The 20,271-nt window shown below is 38.7% G+C and overlaps 1 protein-coding gene across 4 annotated transcripts in view; it reads left to right on the top strand.

Moving 5' to 3' along the window:
* CDK13 (cyclin dependent kinase 13) overlaps positions 1-20,271 on the top strand; it is a 125,623-nt gene that overhangs the window by 14,953 nt on the left and 90,399 nt on the right. For all 4 annotated transcript variants that reach the window (XM_061415377.1, XM_061415375.1, XM_061415376.1 and 1 more), the window contains exon 2: positions 19,243-19,902. In XM_061415377.1, the coding sequence (XP_061271361.1) occupies positions 19,243-19,902 (660 nt within the window). The remainder of the gene's footprint in view (positions 1-19,242; positions 19,903-20,271) is intronic.

Raw genomic sequence — 20,271 nt, 5'->3', positions numbered from 1 at the left:
GGGACCAGATACTATGATCTTCGTTTTCTGAATGTTGAGCTTTAAGCCAACTTTTTCACTCTCCTCTTTCACTTTCATCAAGAGGCTTTTAAGTTCCTCTTCACTTTCTTCCATAAGGGTGGTATCATCTGCATATCTGAGGTTATTGATATTTCTCCCGGCAATCTTGATTCCAGCTTGTGCTTCTTCCAGCCCAGCATTTCTCATGATGTGCTCTGCATATAAGTTAAATAAGCAGGGTGACAATATACAGCCTTGATGTACTCCTTTTCCTGTTTGGAGCCAGTCTGTTGTCCCATGTCCAGTTCTAACTGTTGCTTAAGCACACATAATTTTCTGAATTTCAGTCTGTAAAGTTAAGCAGTTGGTGTACTGGAGTAAATGGTACAGCTTCTTTCGTTTTTATTGAGGAAAGTGATAATGTAAAAAACAATGTAAAACACATTTTGGTTTGTAAGAATTACTGGTAGTGTTCATCTTTAAACATTTCTGTTGGTGTTTATCCTTAAATTTTTCTGTAATTTTCAGTTTTCTACAGTGAAGTGGTGTGACTTTTTTTAACCTACACTCTTTTTGGTATTTGCATATGTAATACTTGAAAAGTGTACGGAGGTATAGCAAGATGTGAAAGCTACCCTTTATGTCCTTTTCATTTCCATTTCCTTCCAAATATATAACAATGTAAATAGATTGGTGTACATCCTTTCTTTGCATATATGCTTCCATATAAACATAAGTATTCATAAACATTGAAGATGTTTTTAAGCCATAAATGTTCTTTACTGGTTTTTAAACAGTATTATGTGAAGATGTTTCCAAAACTACATAGAATTCCATAATGAAATTTATCAGCTTTATTTAACCATCAACTGTTGGACACTAAGCTATTTTTTTCGTTATTTTTGATTTATGAATAATCCTTTAAAGTATATGCTAGGGATAACTTTTGACACATTTGGAAATGTTTTTGTAGCATATGTTCTTAAAAGTGGAATTACACTTCCAAAGCATTTGATAGATACTACCAAATTGCCTTTAAAAAAAAGTTTTAGTTAGCAATTTTGTATTTTCTCTGATAATTTATGTGAGTGACTGTTTCTTTGTATTCTTGTGACTACTTGATATTTTCAGAATTTCTCTTTTTGCCATCCTGATGGATGTAAATTTATTACCAATGTTTTATTTTGCTTTTTTCTGGTTACCAGAGAGGAGAGAGCATTTAAATTTTTTAAGGGACTATTTGTATTTCTTCTGTGACTGAATTAATTTTCTAATTAAGAAGACCATCTAGTTATTAAAAAGAAGGAGCAAACAGTTTTTGCATTAAAAAAAGTAGTTTTGTTCACTAAATCCCCATGGGGTAATTAATGCAAAATATTTGGTTGTTAATAAAGAATAAATTCATCTCAGTGTTTACCTGAATAAACTAAGTAACTAAATGTGATTCTGTCTCCTAAATCTTAAAGTAGAATTTTATCAGTGGACCAATGCCCATTAGTTGACTAGCTGGATATCTGTTAACCAAAGCATTCTTTAGTATTAATATTTGCAGACAGAGAAGTAGATGACTTGTTCTTAACTTTTATTCATTAATTCAGTAAATATCTTTTGATCTCTTACTATATGCCAGACATAGATTTGGGCATTGGGGCTATAGTAGTAAACGAGACATTGGTTGAGGAGAGGGCTGTATATGTACTAATTTATCTTTCTGATGAGGGAAAGCCTCACTATGAAGTTGACAGTTAAATGGAGACCTAAGCAATGGCACCCCACTCCAGTACTCTTGCCTGGAATATCCCGTGGATGGAGGAGCCTGGTGGGCTGCAGTCCATGGGGTCTCGAAGAGTCAGACACGACTGAGCGACTTCACTTTTCATTTTCATGCATCGGAGAAGGAAATGGCATCCCACTCCAGTGTTCTTACCAGGAGAATCCCAGGGACGGAGGAGCCTTGAAGGCTGCCATCTATGGGGTTGCACAGAGTCGGACACGACTGAAGTGGCTTAGCAGCAGCAGCAGATGACAAGAGTCAGTTATGTGATGATCTAAGCATCCAAGGAAGGTAAAAAATAATATTTTAAGGTATCAAGTCAAGAAGCATGGCCTTTCTTTCTTCATATTAGAAAAAAATTAAGTACAGTTTATTTACCATATGTTAATTTCAGGTGTGCAGTAAAATGACTCATACATCTGTATCACATATAACTATTCTTTTTCAGATTCTTTTCCATTATAGCTTATTATAAGATATTGAAGATAGTTCCCTGTGATATGCATTAGGTCCCTACTGTTTATCTGTTTTAAATATAGTAGTGTGTATCTGTTAATCCTGAACTCCCAATTTATCACCTCCCCTCCTTTTTTCCTTTGGTAATCATAAGTTTGTTTTTAGTGTCTGTGGGTCTGTTTTGTAAATAAGTTAATTTGTATCGTGTCTTTTTAGATTCCACATATAAGTGATATCATATGGTATTTGTCTTTCTGACTTATTAGTATGATCATCTCTAGGTCCATCCATGTTGCTGCAGATGACATTATTTCATTCTTTTTTATGGCTGAGTAATCTGTTGTAGATATCTTATCTTCTTCATCAGTTCATCTGTTGATGGACATTAGGTTGCAAAGTGTGACCTTTTGAAGGCTTGGGAAAGAGGCTTGTGTGGCTGGACCCATAAAGACATATACACAATAAATGGAGGAGAAAGATGTAGTATGGTGTCGTAGCAGTAAATAATGCCTGCCTTTGAACTGGAAGACTTGCTCTTGAGTATTGACTCTACCTTTTTATAGATCCTGGCCTCTAAACTTCTGAACCCTCTTCATCTTCCATCTGCTTTCTCTGTGCCTTGGTTAATATAAAGAGCAAGTCAAACGAAAAATGCCTATAAAGGTATGGTGTGCTTGTTTATTTAATAAAAGGCCACTACCTGTGTGTTTTGCTAAGGGCTATGGAAGGACACTGAAATGAATTACATTTGGTGTTTGCTCCTTAAAAGAGGATGTAGTCTAGTAGTAATATATAGTAATATCTGAAATACAATGTTGAGAATGATGGAGATCTTAAGGATGCAAATAAGGTGGTATAGGGACTCAAAGAAGGGAGAGCTTTCTGTTTTCTTGGAGTTGGCTTTATGATGAACAAAGGACTCTTGAACTAGCCCTGGAAAGATGGGTATGGTTTCAATAGAAGATGGAGGGGAAGAGAATAATCTCAGTACGTCAACCTGTGGGAGTAAAGGCATGGAGCCTTAGGCAAATTCAGAAGGAAAGGTTAGGACCAGACAGATTATGCAACATTTTAATACTAGGTTAAGGAAAGTGAATTCCATTCAATAGGAACACTACCAGTAAATATTTATTGAGCATCTGCCTTTGCCAGGTCTGTGCTGGTTAGGGCTATGAAAATTCAGTGATCTCAGTTTAGTTGGAGAAGACAGATTAATTATTATAATTTTAATGAAATGTGAATAAAGTGTTGCAGAATCATATTTCAAGGAACTATGCCAACTTCCTGGCATAATAAGGGAAGGCTTCATAGAGGTAGATATTAGTGCTTGGACATAAAGTATCCCTTTTTGTAGCAGATAAAATTGATAGAGAGGTATATGAAGAAACATTCTAGACCTGGCACTTTATGTGTTTTGGGATGGCTGGATGAGGTTTTGTGTGCAGTACAAGGCTGTGAAGAGTTTTGTCAGAGAGAAACTGAAAGATTCAGGTGGCAGCGTGAACAGTACATTAGAAAAGGTAGAGATGTGAGGTAGGGAACCTGTAAGACTATTATGCTGGACCAAGTAAAAGATGATGTAGGACCTCTTCATGTGAAATAGTAGCTAAGGGAATAGACAGCCTGGAAAATTGGAGACCTGCTTAAGATGTAGAATTGGCAGGACTTGAAAATCAGTTGGCTGTGGGAGAAGGGAGGAAAGGATCAGGTGGAATATGGAATGACTTCCAGATTTCTGCTACTTCAGTGGATACCATTGCATGAGGATAGAATATATTTAAGGGGAAAGGGGGTGGATTTGGAGAGGTAGGCTAATAGTTTCAGCTGTATTGTGTCAGAGGTGCATATAGGATAATTGGGAGGGGCAAAGGATGACTTGGGGAGTGATCAACATTTAGATGATGATATAAGCCTTACATAGTGAATAGGGAAAATCATGCAGTTTGTCCAACTCTTTGCAACCCCATGGACTAAATTCTCCAGGCCAGAATACTGGAGTGGGTAGCCGTTCCCTTCTCCCGGGGATCTTCTCAATCCAGGGATCAAACCCAGGTCTCCCACATTGCAGGTGGATTCTTTATCAGCTAAGCCACAAGGGAAGCCATATATAAATATAAATTAAATAATCATCGGAGAATAGGTAAGTGAAGAGGAACCTTAAGGAGCATCGAGAGACAGCCATAGAAGCCAAAAAACAATCAGGAAAAAAAAAAAGTTATTAAAAGTGGTTGGAAGTTTTTTTTAAAGGGTGTAGTCAGTGTTGTCATCATAGATGTTGACATTTTTCTTTCTTTTTCCCTTTATTTTTCCTCCAGAAGTAGGTCATTGGTCACCTCAATAGTTTCAATGAGGATATATAGGTCAGATTATAGTGACTTGAGTATATGGGGCAGATTAGAATTTGGCTATAATTGGAAGGAGAGATAAAGATACAATATCAAGGTACTATTGTTTGGTTATTTTTTCTTGTCTGTTTTTAAAGATCAGAGAGTCATGAGTTTTTTATTTCCTGAGAGGAGATAGTGAATAGACAGCAAAGGGTTGAAGTCACAAGTAATGGAGGAGCCTAGCGTAGTGCATCTCAAACTGTAATGGGAATTTTGTTGAAATGCAGATTCTGAATTGGAAGGTCTGGGTTGGAGTCTGAGATACAGCATTTCTGATAAGCTCCCCGGATCAGGATGCTGCTGCTTTTGGTTATGGGCCATACTCTTTGAAGTAATATTTAGAGAATATGGGATTGGTAGTATTATAGTGAGTTAGCCTTAATAGATGGAGAAGGCAATGGCACCCCACTCCAGTCCTCTTGCCTGGAAAATCCCCTGGGCGGAGGAGCCTGGTAGGCTGCATGCAGTCCATGGGGTCACTAAGAGTCGGACACGACTGAGCGACTTCACTTTCACTTTTCACTTTCCTGCACTGGAGAAGGAAATGGCAACCCACTCCAGTGTTCTTGCCTGGAGAATCCCAGGGACGGGGGGAGCCTGGTGGGCTGCCGTCTATGGGGTCGCACAGAGTCGGACACAACTGAAGCGACTTAGCAGCAGCAGCAGCAGCCTTAATAGAAAGAGGAACACCTGCTCTGAGATCAGGTGGAATATAAGGTGGATGGGATTCAAATTAGGTTTACAGGTAGGAAACATGCTTGGTAACCTTAATTTGTTTTTTCTGTGCAATAGAAGTAAAGTAGCTTAAAAAAAAAAGAGTTCGAGAATGGTTGTGAGCTTAAAAAAGGTGTGAAGGTTTGGAATAGTTACTAAAAAGAGAAAGGAAGTGAGTGAGTCTGAGACCTGTTATAATCACTGAAAAGTGAGAATTACTAATAGTTTGGTTATGGTATCTGTACAAATAGTTGGGACAAGGAGAGACTAGATTTGAGGAAGTCAGGAGAGGTAATGAGTTCTGAAATAGAACAGTGGCTTTCAGAGTAGAAAAGGAAGATGTCCTGGTAGCTCAGACTTCCCTGGTGGCTCAGATGGTAAAGAATCTGCCTGCAATGCAGGAGACCCAGGTTCCATCCCTGGGTTGGGAAGATCCCCTGGAGAAGGGGATGGCAACCCACTCCAGTATTGCCTGGGGAATTCCACGGACAGAGGAGACTGGTGAGCTACAGTCCATGGGGTCACAAAGAGTCGGACATGACTGAGCAACTAACACAACCACAGACAAAAGATGTCCATGTGAATTTGTGGTACATTACTTTATGTGACAAAAGGAATTTTGTAGATTAAAATAGGAATTTTGAGATAGATTATTCTGGTAATAGATCCTGGGTAAACACAAGGATCTTTGTAAAAGGAAGCAGGAAAGTCAGAGTCAGAAAAGACCATGTGATGATAGAAACGAGAGAGAGAGGAAATGTGATGATGAAAGCAGAGGTCAGGTGATGTGGGACCATGAACCAAGGAATGGGCAGCCGTTAGAAGCTGGAAAAGGCAAGGAAACAGATATTCCCAAGAGACTGTAGAAAGAGCAAAGCCCTGGTGACATGTTGATTTTAGCCCAATGAGACATTTTGGACTTCCGGAAACTGTAAGATAAATCATTTGTGTTGTTTAAGCCACTAAATTTGTGGATTAATTTGTTACAGCAGCAGTAGGCAACATGCAGGGAATTGTGAATGTGTGGGAATGTTGAGTTAGAATCATAAAATCAGGCAACTAATGGCATGTGAAATGGGCAACAGAAAACTGGGAAGACTTTTAAGCTGGGTAAGTGGGTGGAGGAGTGTGGTGAAATTAAAAATAGAGAACGACAGCAGATTTTATAGAATGGTGTTCATTTTGCATGTAAGTATGGGTTAGATATGGATTAGTTTTGAAACAAGGAGATAAATTTAAGCAACTGCTATTTTATAGTACTATTTAATGGTACTATTAAAGTTAATAGTGCTGTTACAATAAAATGCATGGCAAATTTTATAGGAATATTTAGAGTTTAGAGTTTTGACTGAGTGACCAAAGGGGTGAGTGAGAGAGACTGGTTTTTTAAAAAATAATGCCACATTATGTTTTTATAGTGCTTTTCTTCATTTTGGGAAGTGTCCTCCCCCCCCCCCCGCCCCATTTTATTGAGGTATAATTGACAAATAAACAAAATTATATTCAAGGTATCAACAGTGATGGTTTTGATATATGTATGCATAGTGAGAGGCTTTCCACACATTCACGACTTTGCATATTTACCTTTTTGTTACCTTTTTTATTTTTTCTTGTTTAGTTGCTAAGTCGTGTCCAACTCCTTGCGATAAGTAATATCATGCAGTATTTGTCTTTCTCTGGCTTACTTCCTCCAGAAGTAGCATAACATCCTCCAGATTCATCAGTGTTGTCACAAATGGCAGAATTTCTGTCTTTTTTTTTTAAGGCTACATCATATTAAACACATGCCCCCATTTTCCTTATCTGTTCATTTGCTCATGAACACTTAGGTTGTTTCACTTAGTATCTTGGCTGCTATGAATAGCACTGCAGTGAACCTGGGCGTATAGGAGTATTTTGTTTTATTGTGCTTTGTAGGCTCTTTGGGTTTTTTTTGTATACAAACTGAACTGAAAGTTTGTGGCACCCCTGTATTGAGTAAGTCTATTGGTGCCGTTTTCCCAGCAGCATTCTTTTTAAAAATATTATTTATTTTTAACTGGAGGATAATTGCCATCTTTTCCCTCTTGAACTTTACCTCTGCCCCCGTCCCACCCCGCTAGGTCATCACGGAGCTCTGGGCTGAGCTCCCTGTGTTACGCAGCAGCTTCCCACCAGCTGTCTGTTTCGTGTGTGGTAGTGCATATATGTCAGTGCTTCAGTGCCTTTCTCTCAGTTCATCTCCCCCTCTCCTTCCCTTGCTGTGTCCACACGTCTATTTTCTATGTCTGTGTCTCTATTCCTACCCTGCGAATAGGTTCATCAATACCATTTTTCCAGATTCCATATGTATCTGTTAATATACAATATTTGTTTTTCTCTTTCTGTTTTAACTTCACTCTGTATAACAGGCTTTAGGTTCATCCACCTCAGTTCAGCTGACTCACAGTTGTTCCTTGTCATGGCCCAGTAACATTCCATTGTAGATATGTACCACAGCTTTGTCCATTCACCCGTCAGCGGACATCTAGGTTGCTTCCGTGTCCTGGCTCTTGTAAGTAGTGCTGCAGTAAACATTGGGGGTGCATGTGTCTTTTTGAATTGTGTTTTTTTCAGGGTACGTGCCCAGTAGTGGGATTGCTGGGTCACATAGTAGTTTCATAATTTTAAGGAATCTCCATGCTCTTCTCCATGGTGGCTGTATCATTTTACTTTTCCACCAGCAGTGCAGGAGGGTTCCCTTTTCTCCACATCCTCTCCAGAATATATTGTTTGTAGATTTGTGAGGTGACTCCTCATTGTAGTTTTGATTTAGATTTCTCTAATAATTAGCAATGTTGAGGATTTTTTCTTGTGTTTATTGGCCACTTGTATGTTGTCTTTGGAGAAATGTCTGTTGAGGTCTTCTCCCCGTTTCTTCATTGGGTTGTTTTTCTGATACTGAGTTGCATGAGTCACATGCATAATTTGGAGATTAATCCTTTGTTAATTGTTTCATTTGCAGTTTTTCTCCCATTCTGAGAGTTGTCTTTTCATCGTGTTTAGTTTCCTTTGCTGTGCAAAAAGCTCCGAAGTTTCGTTAGGCCTTGTTTGTTTTTGTTTCTGTTTCCATTTCTATAGAAGGTGGGTCAGAGGATCTTGCTGTGATTTATGTCAAAGAGTGTTCTGCCTATGTTTTCCTCTTCGAGTTTTATAGTTTCTGGCCTTACATTTAGGTCTCTAATCCATTTTGAATTTATTTTTGTGTATGGTGTTAGGAAGTGTTCTAATTTCATGTTTTTACACATAGCTGTCCAGTTTTCCTAGCACCACTTACTGAAGAGCTCCATTGTTTTTTTCTCCATTGTATATTCCTGCCTCCTTTGTCAAGGATAAGGTGCCCATAGATATGTTGGTTTATCTCTGGGCTTGCTTTCTTGTTACATTGATCTGTATTTCTGTTTTTGTGCCAGTACCATACCGTCTTGATGACTGTAGCTTTGTAGTATGGTGTGAAGTCAGGACGGTTGTTTTTCTTTGTCAAAACTGCTTTGGCTATTCAGGGTCTTTTGTGTTTCCATACAAATTGTAAAAATCTTTTGTTCTATTCTATGGAAATGCCATTGGTAATTTTATAGGGATTGCATTGAATTTGTAGATTGCTTTGGGTAGTCATTTTCACAATGTTGATTCTTCCAATTCAAGAACATGGTATGTCCCTCCGTTTGTTTTTGTCATCTTTGATTTCTTTTATCATCAGTGTCTTACCGTTTTTTGCATACAGGTCTTTTGTCTCCTTACATAGGTTTATTCTTAGGTATTTTATCCTTTTTGTTTGCAGTAGTGAATGGGATTGTTTCCTTAATTTCTCTTTTTGCTTTTTCTTTGTTAGCATATAGGAATGCAAGGGATTTCTGTGTATTAGTTTTGTGTCCTCTACCTTTACTAAATTCATTGATTAGCTCTTAGTAATTTTCTGGTGGTATCTTTAGGGCTTTCTATGTATAGTATCGTGTTATCTGCAGACAGTGAGAGTTTTACTTCTTTTCCAACCTGGATGCCTTTTATTTCTTTTTCTCCTGTAATTGCTTGGGTAGGACTTCCAAAACTGTTGAATAATAGTGGAGAGAGTGGCCACCCTTGTGTTGTTCCTCATCTTAGAGGGAATGGTTTCAGTTTTTCACCATTGAGAAGAATGTTTGCTTGGGTTTGTTGTACATGGCCTTTATTATGTTGAGGTACCAACAACAGTAGTTTTTAAAATTGAGGTATGTATTTGTTTTAGAAATAATGCTATTGCACACTTAATAGACAACAGTATAGTATAACATAGCTTTTATATGCACTGGGCAACCAAAACATTTGTGTGACTTGCTTTATTGTAAATTTGCTTTTTGTGGTGCTTTGGGTATGTCTGTACAGATACCTCTTGAGGTAGTAATTTCATTTCCTTTGAATATACACAGAAGTGGATTGCTGGTAGTTGTATTTTTGACTTCTAGATGTGCTTCCATATGATTTCTGTGGTGGTTGTATCAGTTTGCATTCCTACCGTCAGTGTACTGAGGTTCCCTTTTCTCTACATTCTCACCAGCATTCAGTGTTTTGCACCTTTCTGATTGTAGACATTCAAGCAGATGTGTGATACCTTCTCATTGTGGTTTTGAATTGTGTTTTCTTGATGATTAGTGATACTAAGCACCTTTTCAGGTACCTATTAGCCATTTGGATGTGTTGCAAAATCTCTTCAAGTCCTTTGCCCATATTTTTTTAAATAAATGCTTTTTATAGTTAATTATTCGGCTGCGCAGAGTGGCATGTGGGATCTTAGTTCCCTGACCAGGGATCAAGTCTGCACTCCCTGCTATGGAAGCATGGAGACTTAACCACTGGACTGCCAGGAAGTCTGTTTTGCCCACTTTTAAATTGGGTTATTTGATTTTTTTGCTCTCTGAGTTGTATGAGTTCCTTATGTATTTTGTATATAAACCCCTTATCAAGAACATTTTTTCCCATGCTGTATAGGTTGACTTTTTGTTTTTTGGTGGTTTCCTTTGCTATGCATAACTTTTGTTGTGCATAAGAAATGTAAGATTGTTATACATAAGTTACGCTATGCATAATTTTGATGTAGTCCCATGTGTTTGTTTTTGCTTTTGATAAACCATTGCCAAGACCAATATCAAGGAGTTTACCCCCTATTTTTCTTCTAGGAATTTTATGGTTTCAGATCTTATCTTCAAGTCTCTATCCATTTTGAGTTGATTTTTGTGTGTGGTATAAAATAAAGGTCCAGTTTTATTTTTTTGCATATGGTCATTTAGTTTTCCCACACCATTTATTGAAGAGATCATTCTTTCTTTGTTGTGTATTCTTGACTCCTTTGTAGAAAATCAATTGGCCATATATATGCAAGGGTTTATTTCTGGACTCTCCATTTTGTGCTGTTAGTCTGAATCTCTGTTCTTATGTCAATACAATTACCAATACAGTAATCAATTATTTTGATTACTGTAACTTTGTAATATAGTTTGAAATCTGAAAGTTGATGTCTCCAGCTCTGTTCTTCTTTTTCAAGAATGTTTGTGCTATTCATGGTCTTTTGTGGTTCCATATGAATTTTAGTATTTTTTTCCCAATTTTTGTGAAAAATGCCATTGGAATTTTAATGGGGGTTGCATTGAATTTGTAGACTACTTTGAGGAGTATGGATGATTGAATAATTCTTCCAGTCCATGAGCACAGATGTTTCCATTTATTTCTTTTTCAATTTCTTTCATCTCCTTGGTTAAATTTATTCCTGATTGGTTCATTCTTTTTGATGCTATTTAAAAGGGATTGTTTTCTTACTTAGTTTTTCTAATAGTTCATTGTTAGTGTGTAGAAGGACAACTGATTTTTTTTTAATACTGATTTTGTATCCTGCAACTTTGTTGTTGTTGTTTAGTCACTAAGTCGTGTCCAACTCTTTGCAACCCCATGGACTGCAGCACATTAGGGCTCCCTGTCCCTCACTATTTCCTGGAGTTTGCCCAAGTTCATCTCCATTGAATTGGTGATGGTATATCAATGTTTATTCTTGCCATTTCCTGCTTGACCACGTCCAATTTATCTTGATTCATTGACCTAACCTTCAAGGTTCCTATGCAGTATTGTTCTTTACAGCATCGGATTTTACTTTCACCACCAGACACATTCACAACTGAGGATCATTTGTACTTTCACCCAGCCGCTTCATTCTTTCTGGAGCAATTAGTAATTGTCCTCCACTCTTCCCCAGTAGCATGTTGGACACCTTCCAACCTGGGTGGGGGGCATGGTTCATCTTTTGGTGTCATACCTTTGTGCCTTTTTATACTGTTTATGGAGTTCTCATGGCAAGAATACTGGAGTGGTTTGCCATTCCCTTCTACAGTGGATCAAGTTTTGTTAGATCTCTCACTGTGACCTGTCTACCTTGCATGGCATGGCTCATTGCTTCATTGAGTTATGCAAGCCCCTTCACCACCACAAGGCAGTGATCCATGATGGGATCCTGCACCTTTCCTGAACTGAATATTCTGACAGGTTTTTGGTGGGGTCTTTAAAGGTTTTTCTGTCTATAAGATCACGTTTTCTGCAAACAAGACAGTTTTTCCTTTCTTATTTTGATGCCTTTTATTTCTTTTTCTTGCCCAGTTGCTCGGACTAGGACTTCCAATACTATGTTGGTTGAAAGTGGTACCAATGGGTATCTTTATTTTGTTCCTGATATTAGAGGAAAAGTTTTCAGCTTTTCACTGTTGAGTATAATGTTATTTGTGGGTTGTCATGTATGGCCTTTATTGTGTTGAGGTATGTCCCTCTGTGTCCAGTCTGTTTAGTTTTTATTTTTAAAAGTTTTTACTGGAGTATAGTTGATTTACACTGCTGTGTTACTCTCTGCTGTACAACAAAATCAGTTAGTTATACATATATGTGTATCTACTCTTTTTCCATTCTTTTCTCATGTAGGTTATTGTAGAATATTAAGTAGAGTTTTCTGTGCTATATAGTCCTTATTTGTTATGTATTTTATATATAATAGCATGTATGTGTGAATCCCAGTCTCCCAATTTATCTGTCTCTCCTCCCTTTCACCCAGTAACCATAATGTTTAATTTTTATAATAAAGGGATGTTGAGTTTTATCAAACACATGATTTTTATCCTTTATTTTATTAATGTGATGTATCACATTTCTTAATTCACGTATATGTTGAGCCATTCTTGCATGGGAAGCATTTCATACCTTTTTAGGGGGCTTAGAGACAAGTTTTTGAATGGACATAGCTACTAGCATGTAAAATAAGCTACTAGCATGTAAAATTAGGCCAAAATAATATTGTGAATGGGTTCTTCCCTGGTAGCTCAGCTGGTAAAGAATCTGCCTGTAATTCAGGAGATGCCGGTTCAATTCCTGGGTCAGAAAGATCTGCTGGAGAAGGGGTGGGCTACCCACTCCAGTATTCTTGGGCTTCCCTGGTGGCTCAGCCAGCTGGGAAAGAATCCCCCTGCAATGCGGGAGACCTGGGTTTGATCCCTGGGTTGGGAAGATCCCTGGGAGAAGGGAACAACCCACTCCAGTATTCTGGCTTGGAGAAGTCCATGAACTATTCCATGGGGTCACAAAGAATCCGACACGACTGAGTGACTTTCACTTTCAATATTGTGAATAGTTACTACTCTAATAGACATCAAATGTCTAGACCATTTCCACCATCCCAGAAAGTTCTTTTGGATACTGCTGTTCTGTATTATATGTAATGAGGGATTTCATATTATTACGGTAAAAGTTTTTAAGAATCATTCTTTGCTAATTACATACAATTTCAGAAGACCTAGAGTCTTGGAAAGATTGGGTGACATAGTGAAGTGAACAGTACACCATGCTCTTTAAGAAACTCTAATCTAGTTAACAGTGAGCACTAACCAGTTGGTTTTTTTTTTTTTTAATCCTAGTTCTGCTTTGTGTTGTATGAATTTGGGAAGCCTAAAGAGATTCTGTAAGCTCTTATAAAACATTAAAAGCAAACAAGAAACAGGTAATATGTGTTCACTGTAAATTTTACAGTGCAAAAAATTAGAAAAACCATTTTTAAAAAGAAAAACCATATTTGTAAAACATGGAATTGCTGTCTATCATCCATTTAAGTTCTTTTTGTAACGATATAATTCATTATATCATCTTACTTCTCTAATTCGATCCACTTTATATTGAGCCACTTCTCTCTCAGCCTCTTTACTTTGACTGAAGTATTAGATCATCAGTTAAAAAAAAAAAAAAGACCTAAACTTGAGTTTTGTGTTTTTATTTAATTTTAGATTCCCCAAATGTGTTGTTATAAACGGTGAGGATTTCCCTCGGTGGTTCAGTGATAAAGAATTTGCCTGCAGTGCAGGAGACGAAGGTTCCATCCCTGGGTCAGGAAATCCCTTGGAGGAGGGCATGGCAACCCACTCCAGTATTCTTGTCTGGAGAATCCCATGGACAGAGGTGCCTGGTGGGCTATAGTCCATGGGATCGCAAAAGGTCAGACACAATTGAAGAGACTTAGCATGCATGCACATAAACAGTAAATACATAATTGATACTTATTACCAAATATGAAACATCTTAGAGGATACAAGTTTACTAGGATAGAAAATTGCAAAAGTTAAGAAAACTTTGAAGCAATATAGAATTGGATAAGAAAGGAGAGTGTGTCTAGAAGAACTTCATTTGGTACAGAGATCCAATACCATAAAAACGTCTTTTCTGAAATACGATTTTTATAAATCAAACATTTTTTGTCTTTCCGATAATTTCATTATACAGATTCTTGGCAGAAGAGACTAATCGATATGCTAGAGGAGTTACTTGTGTTGGGGTTTTATCTTTGTTTTCTTAAGTAAAGTTTCAGTTCCGTTCATTTCAGTTCAGTTGCTCAGTCATGTCCGACTCTTTGTGACCCCATGAGTTGCAGCACGCCAGGCCTCCATGTCCATCACCAGCTCCGGAGTTCACTCAGACTCATGTCCATAGAGTCAGTGATGGCCAACCAGCCATCTCATCCTCTGTCGTCCCCTTCTCCTCCTGCCCCCAACCCCTCCCGGCATCAGGGTCTTTTCCAATGAGTCAACTCTTTGCATGAGGTGGCCAAAGTATTGGAGTTTCAGCTTCAACATCAGCCCTTCCAATGAACACCCAGGACTGATCTCCTTTAGGATGGACTGGTTGGATCTCCTTGCAGTCCAAGGGACTCTCAAGAGTCTTTTCCAGCACCACAGTTCAAAAGCATCAATTCTTCGGTGCTCAGCTTTCTTTACAGTCCAACTCTCACATCCATACATGACCACTGGAAAAATCTTAACCTTGACTAGACGGACCTTTGTTGACAAAGTAATGTCTCTGCTTTTTAATATGCATTCTAGGTTGGTCATAACTTTCCTTCCAAGGAGTAAGCGTCTTTTAATTTCATGGCTGCAATCACCATCTGCAGTGATTTTGGAGCCCCCCAAAATAAAAGTCTGACACTGTTTCCACTGTTTCCCCATCTATTTCCCATGAAGTGATGGGACCGGATGCCATGATCTTCATTTTCTGAATGTTGAGCTTTAAGCCAACTTTTTCAGTCTCCTCTTTGACTTTCATCAAGAGGCTGTTTAGTTCCTCTTCACTTTCTGCCATAAGGGTGGTGTCATCTGCATATCTGAGGTTATGATATTTCTCCCGGCAGTCTTGATTCCAGCTTGTGTTTCTTCTAGTCCAGCATTTCTCATGATGTACTCTGCATATAAGTTAAATAAGCAGGGTGACAATATACAGCCTTGACATACTCCTTTTCTGATTTGGAACCAGTCTGTTGTTCCATGTCCAGTTCTAAGTGTTGCTTCCTGACCTGCATATAGGTTTCTCAAGAGGCAGGTCAGGTGGTCTGGTATTCCCATCTGTTTCAGAATTTTCAATAGTTTATTATGATCCACACAGTCAAAGGCTTTGTCATAGTCAATAAAGTAGAAATAGATGTTTTCTGGAACTCTCTTGCTTTTTCCATGATCCAGCGGATGCTGGCAATTAGATCTTAGGTTCCTCTGCCTTTTCTGAAACCAGCTTGAACATCTGGAAGTTCACAGTTCATATATTGCTGAAGCCTGGCTTGGAGAATTTTGAGCATTACTTTACTAGCCTGTGAGATGAGTGCAATTGTGCGGTAGTTTGAGGGTTCTTTGGCATTGCCTTTTTTTGGGATTGGAATGAAAAGTGATCTTTTCCAGTCCTGTGGCCACTGCTGAGTTTTCCAAATTTGCTGGCATATTGAGTGCAGCACTTTCACAGCATCATCTTTTAGGATTTGAAATAGCTCAACTGGAATTCCATCACCTCCATTAGCTGTGTTTGTAGTGATGCTTTCTAAGGCCCACCTGACTTCACATTCCAGGATGTCTGGCTCTAGGTCAGTGATCACACTATCGTGATTATCTGGGTCGTACAGTTCTTCTGAGTATTCTTGCCACTTCTTCTTAATATCTTCTGCTTCTGTTAGGTCCATACCATTTCTGTCCTTTATCGAGCCCATCTTTGCATGAAATGTTCCCTTGGTATCTCTAATTTTCTGAAGAGATCTCTAGTCTTTCCATTGTGTTGTTTTCCTCTATTTCTTTGCATTGATCGCTGAGGAAGGCTTTCTTATCTCTCCTTGCTGTTCTTTGGAACTCTGCATTCAGATGCATATATCTTTCCTTTTCTCCTTTGCTTTTCGCTTCTCTTCTTTTCACAGCTATTTGTGAGGCCTTCTCAGACAGCCATTTTGCTTTTTTGCATTTCTTTTCCATGGGGATGATCTTGACCTGTCCCCTGTACAATGTCACGAACCTCCATCCTTACGTATAATTTCTATCTATATGGAACTGACAACAAGTATAGGAAAGTTAATTTAAGAAAAGTTCTGTGCTATTACCTCTGATGAGATGACAGTTTCTTTGCTGTCTCCTGCTGTGTGCCTTTCTTCTTCTGCTCAGTATCTGATGAGGGCATAGAATCATGGCATAGCAGACTTACTTTGAGGTCCAAGATTCTGAAGGCAGAGGAAATTAAAAGTGTGGCTGCATGTTTCATAATATGACACTTTTGGCTCTTATATTAAAGTTATCTGAGATAGTTTATAACCAGCTTATTAGTTTATATTTAACCAAACATTTCCCTCATTTCCATAAATAGTTATAATTTCATTTATGATTTTAATGATTGATGTATATGAGTATTTAACCATAACTGTTAAAGTGTTTTCTAAACCAATATTCCCTTTTACCTCAAAGTATAGAGTTTGAAACACTAGCTCAGCACTGAACACTAATTGGCCCTCTGTACATTTTAAAATGTTTCTGAAAGAACGAGGGAGAAGTTGAATTTGTATTGAGTTTATACTAAATCTAACCATTATTTGTCTTCATACTAGAATTGTAAAATGTATTCATAATATACATTATATATTACATAATAACATGAATGCCAGTTATAAACAAAAATTTCCAGTTCTTCCTTTTCTCTTCCCATTTTAATTATAGGTTCTTAGGAGTTTCTTTGCCTTTTTTTACTGAATCCCAATATTTTGATTTCAGTAAGAACTGTCTCCATCAGTTCAGTTCAGTCACTCAGTCATGTCCGACTCTTTGCAACCCCATGAACTGCAGCACGCCAGGCCTCCCTGTCCATCACCAACTCCCAGAGTCCACCCAAACCCATGTCCATTGAGTCAGTGATGCCTTCCAACCATCTCATCCTCTGTCGTCCGCTTCTCCTCCTGCCCTCAATCTTTGCCAGCATCAGGGTCTTTTCAAATGAGTTAGTTCTTTGCATCAGATGGCCAAAGTATTGGAGTTTCAGCTTCAACATCAGCCCTTCCAATGAACACCCAGGACTGATCTCCTTTAGGATGGACTGGTTGGATCTCCTTGCAGTCCAAGGGACTCTCAAGAGTCTTTTCCAGCACCACAGTTCAAAAGCATCAATTCTTCGGTGCTCAGCTTTCTTTATGGTCCAACTCTCACATCCATACATGACTAGTGGAAAAAGCATAGCTTTGACTATATGGACCTTTGTTGACAAAGTAATGTCTCTGCTTTTTAATATGCATTCTAGGTTGGTCATAACTTTCCTTCCAAGGAGTAAGCGTCTTTTAATTTCATGGCTGTAATCACCATCTGCAGTGATTTTGGAGCCCCCCAAAATAAAGTCAGCCACTGTTTCCACATCTATTTGCCCTGAAGTTATGGGACCGGATGCCATGATCTTAGTTTTCTGAATGTTGAGCAGTAGTGTGTTAATGTGTTGAATGTGACTTTACCTAGTTCAGAATCAAAAGGTCTGGTTTTAATACCTGGCATGCAGTTGGGTTCTAGAAGATGACTGAATCCAGCTCAGATGGTTCAGGAGGAGAACAAAGATAGGGATGGAGTACGAAAATGACAAAGGATGTGTTTTCACTGGTTACAGAGGGAAGCTTGAAAGGGCAAGGAAGGCATAGAGTCATTAGAGCCTAGTGAGAGCTGTGAAGAAGTGGGTACCTGACAGGAGCCATGGGTGATAAAGGGACACAGCGTCTGTCAGAAAATATGACCAGTAAGAAGGAGGGAATTGGAAAGAAGTAATCCAGCTTTTCTCTGCCAGTGATGGACAGCACTGGAACTGAGGAGGTGCTGTTCAGGTCTGCTTCCTTTCGGCGCAGAGTGGGCAGAGGAATATTGGAGGGATGGGGTAATGGCAGTAAGATAATAACCAGGACAACTACTAATCAGAGGGGGACTGACTTAAGGTAAACTTTTAGATTCAATTTCTTATCTCTAAACCGCAGATACTTTACTGGGGTTGATGTGGTCATTAAGTGAGCCGTAACAAGGTACTGCAGTAGTGCCTTGGTCTTGTATTTTTTAGAAGTTTTGATAAGGTGTGAATTTGAAAAGCTCAGCTTTATTTCTCTTGTTGCCGTGCTGCATTTGTTTCATAAGAAGTTTGATTGCCACCATACTTTTGAATACACATTAGTATTTGTGTTTCCCAGTGATTTTGGGGGCTTCCCTGTTAGCTCAGTTTTAAAGAATCCACCTGCAATGCAGGAGACCCCTGGTTCGATTCCTGGGTTGGGAAGATCTGCTGGAGAAGGGATATGCTACTCACTCCAGTTTCTTGGGCTTCCCTGTGGTTCAGTTGGTAAAGAATCCGACTGCAATGTGGAAGACCTGGGTTTGATCCCTAGGTTGGGAAGAACCCCTGGAGAAGGGAAAGGCTACCCATTCCAGTGTTGTGGCCTGCAGAATTCCATGGTCCGTATAGTCCATGGTGTCGCAAAGAGTTGGATACGATGGAGCGACTTTTTCTTTACTTCAATGATTTATGAGAAGTGAACAGTCATTGTTCAGTAGTTCCCAGGATTTAGACTTTTTTTACTTACTGTCAAATGAGAGGTTTCACTCTTTTCATTCTTGGTGTAGACAGAGCACTGCTTGCTTCTGAACTTATGGATGAACTGCTTTTGAGATGCAGAAATTATCTCCCTGGTGAAAGACTGGTCAGACTTCACTCTCCCACGTCTACCATTGATGTATCCTTAGTGACTGCTTCTGTTTTCTTGAGACAGCAGTGATTGTATTTTCATATTTTTTGCTCCTAATTCTTACTGTATTTCTTCTCATCCAGCTTTCATCCAGCTTTACCTTTGAGCATTAGTAGATCAGACCAGAATCAAGCATTCACTCTGTTTTCAGGAAATGTATAGCCACTAGATGATATTTTACTTAAAAGCACTTTTTATTTTTTTAAAAATTCTCTCCAAAAACTGTATTGTGATTTTGAAATTAAATACTTTCTATTTAATTTACAGGCTCAAGTTAGCAGTTTTGTATATTGCAAATTGAACTTTTCTGAATTACTGACTAAATCTTAATTATTTTCCACCAGACGGTCTGCCAAATCACGAAGCAGAAGCCCATATTCATCTAGGCATTCAAGATCCCGTAGCAGGCATAGATTGTCTAGATCCAGAAGTCGTCATTCTAGCATTTCTCCTAGCACACTAACTCTGAAGAGTAGCCTGGCAGCTGAATTGAACAAGAATAAGAAAGCACGAGCTGCAGAGGCAGCACGCGCTGCAGAGGCCGCTAAGGCCGCAGAAGCAGCCAAGGCTGCTGAGGCTGCTGCCAAAGCTGCCAAAGCTGCCAGCACTTCTACACCTACCAAGGGGAACACAGAAACTGGTGCCAGTGCATCACAAACCAACCATGTGAAGGATGTGAAGAAACTTAAAACTGAGCATGCACCTTCTCCCTCAAGCGGTGGAACTTTAAAAAATGACAAGGCAAAAACAAAGCCACCTCTTCAGGTAACAAAAGTGGATAATAATTTGATTGTAGATAAAGCCACCAAGAAGGCAGTTGTAGTTGGAAAGGAGAGTAAATCTGCTGCTACAAAGGAGGAACCAGTATCTCTTAAAGAGAAAACGAAACCACTTACACCAAGCATAGGAGCCAAGGAGAAGGAGCAACACGTGGCTTTAGTGACCTCTACCTTACCACCCTTACCTTTGCCTCCCATGCTGCCTGAAGATAAAGATGCCGACAGGTAAGTGCAGAAACGTTTGTTGTGACTGGTTAAAGAAACAGAAATCTCAGTTTGAAATGACAGATTATTTGACCCCTCCCTCAAGAAACTTTATGAAAGACTGTTTAGTAAGTGAATTAATTTTCTTTATGGTATACAACTTAAAATGAAGCACAGTGCTTATAGGATGAAAAAATTATAGCTTATGCTAACAATTCCAGGTAAAAATTGCCATTGTCATGGGATATAATATATGTTTCAGCTTGAGTTTGGAAATTAGAAATGTCAGTATTTTCTTTGGCTGATATTCTTTGATGTTATCAGAGACAGGACATTTTATAATAGAATCTGTCCTGGGTGATAATATCATATTATCTTGCTTATTTCTAA

This window comes from Bos javanicus, chromosome 4, assembly GCF_032452875.1.
Source record: "Bos javanicus breed banteng chromosome 4, ARS-OSU_banteng_1.0, whole genome shotgun sequence".
Classification (NCBI taxonomy): Eukaryota; Metazoa; Chordata; class Mammalia; order Artiodactyla; family Bovidae; genus Bos; species Bos javanicus.
The sequence above is the reverse complement of the archived record's forward strand: the minus strand, read 5'-3'. Positions and strand labels throughout refer to the sequence as shown.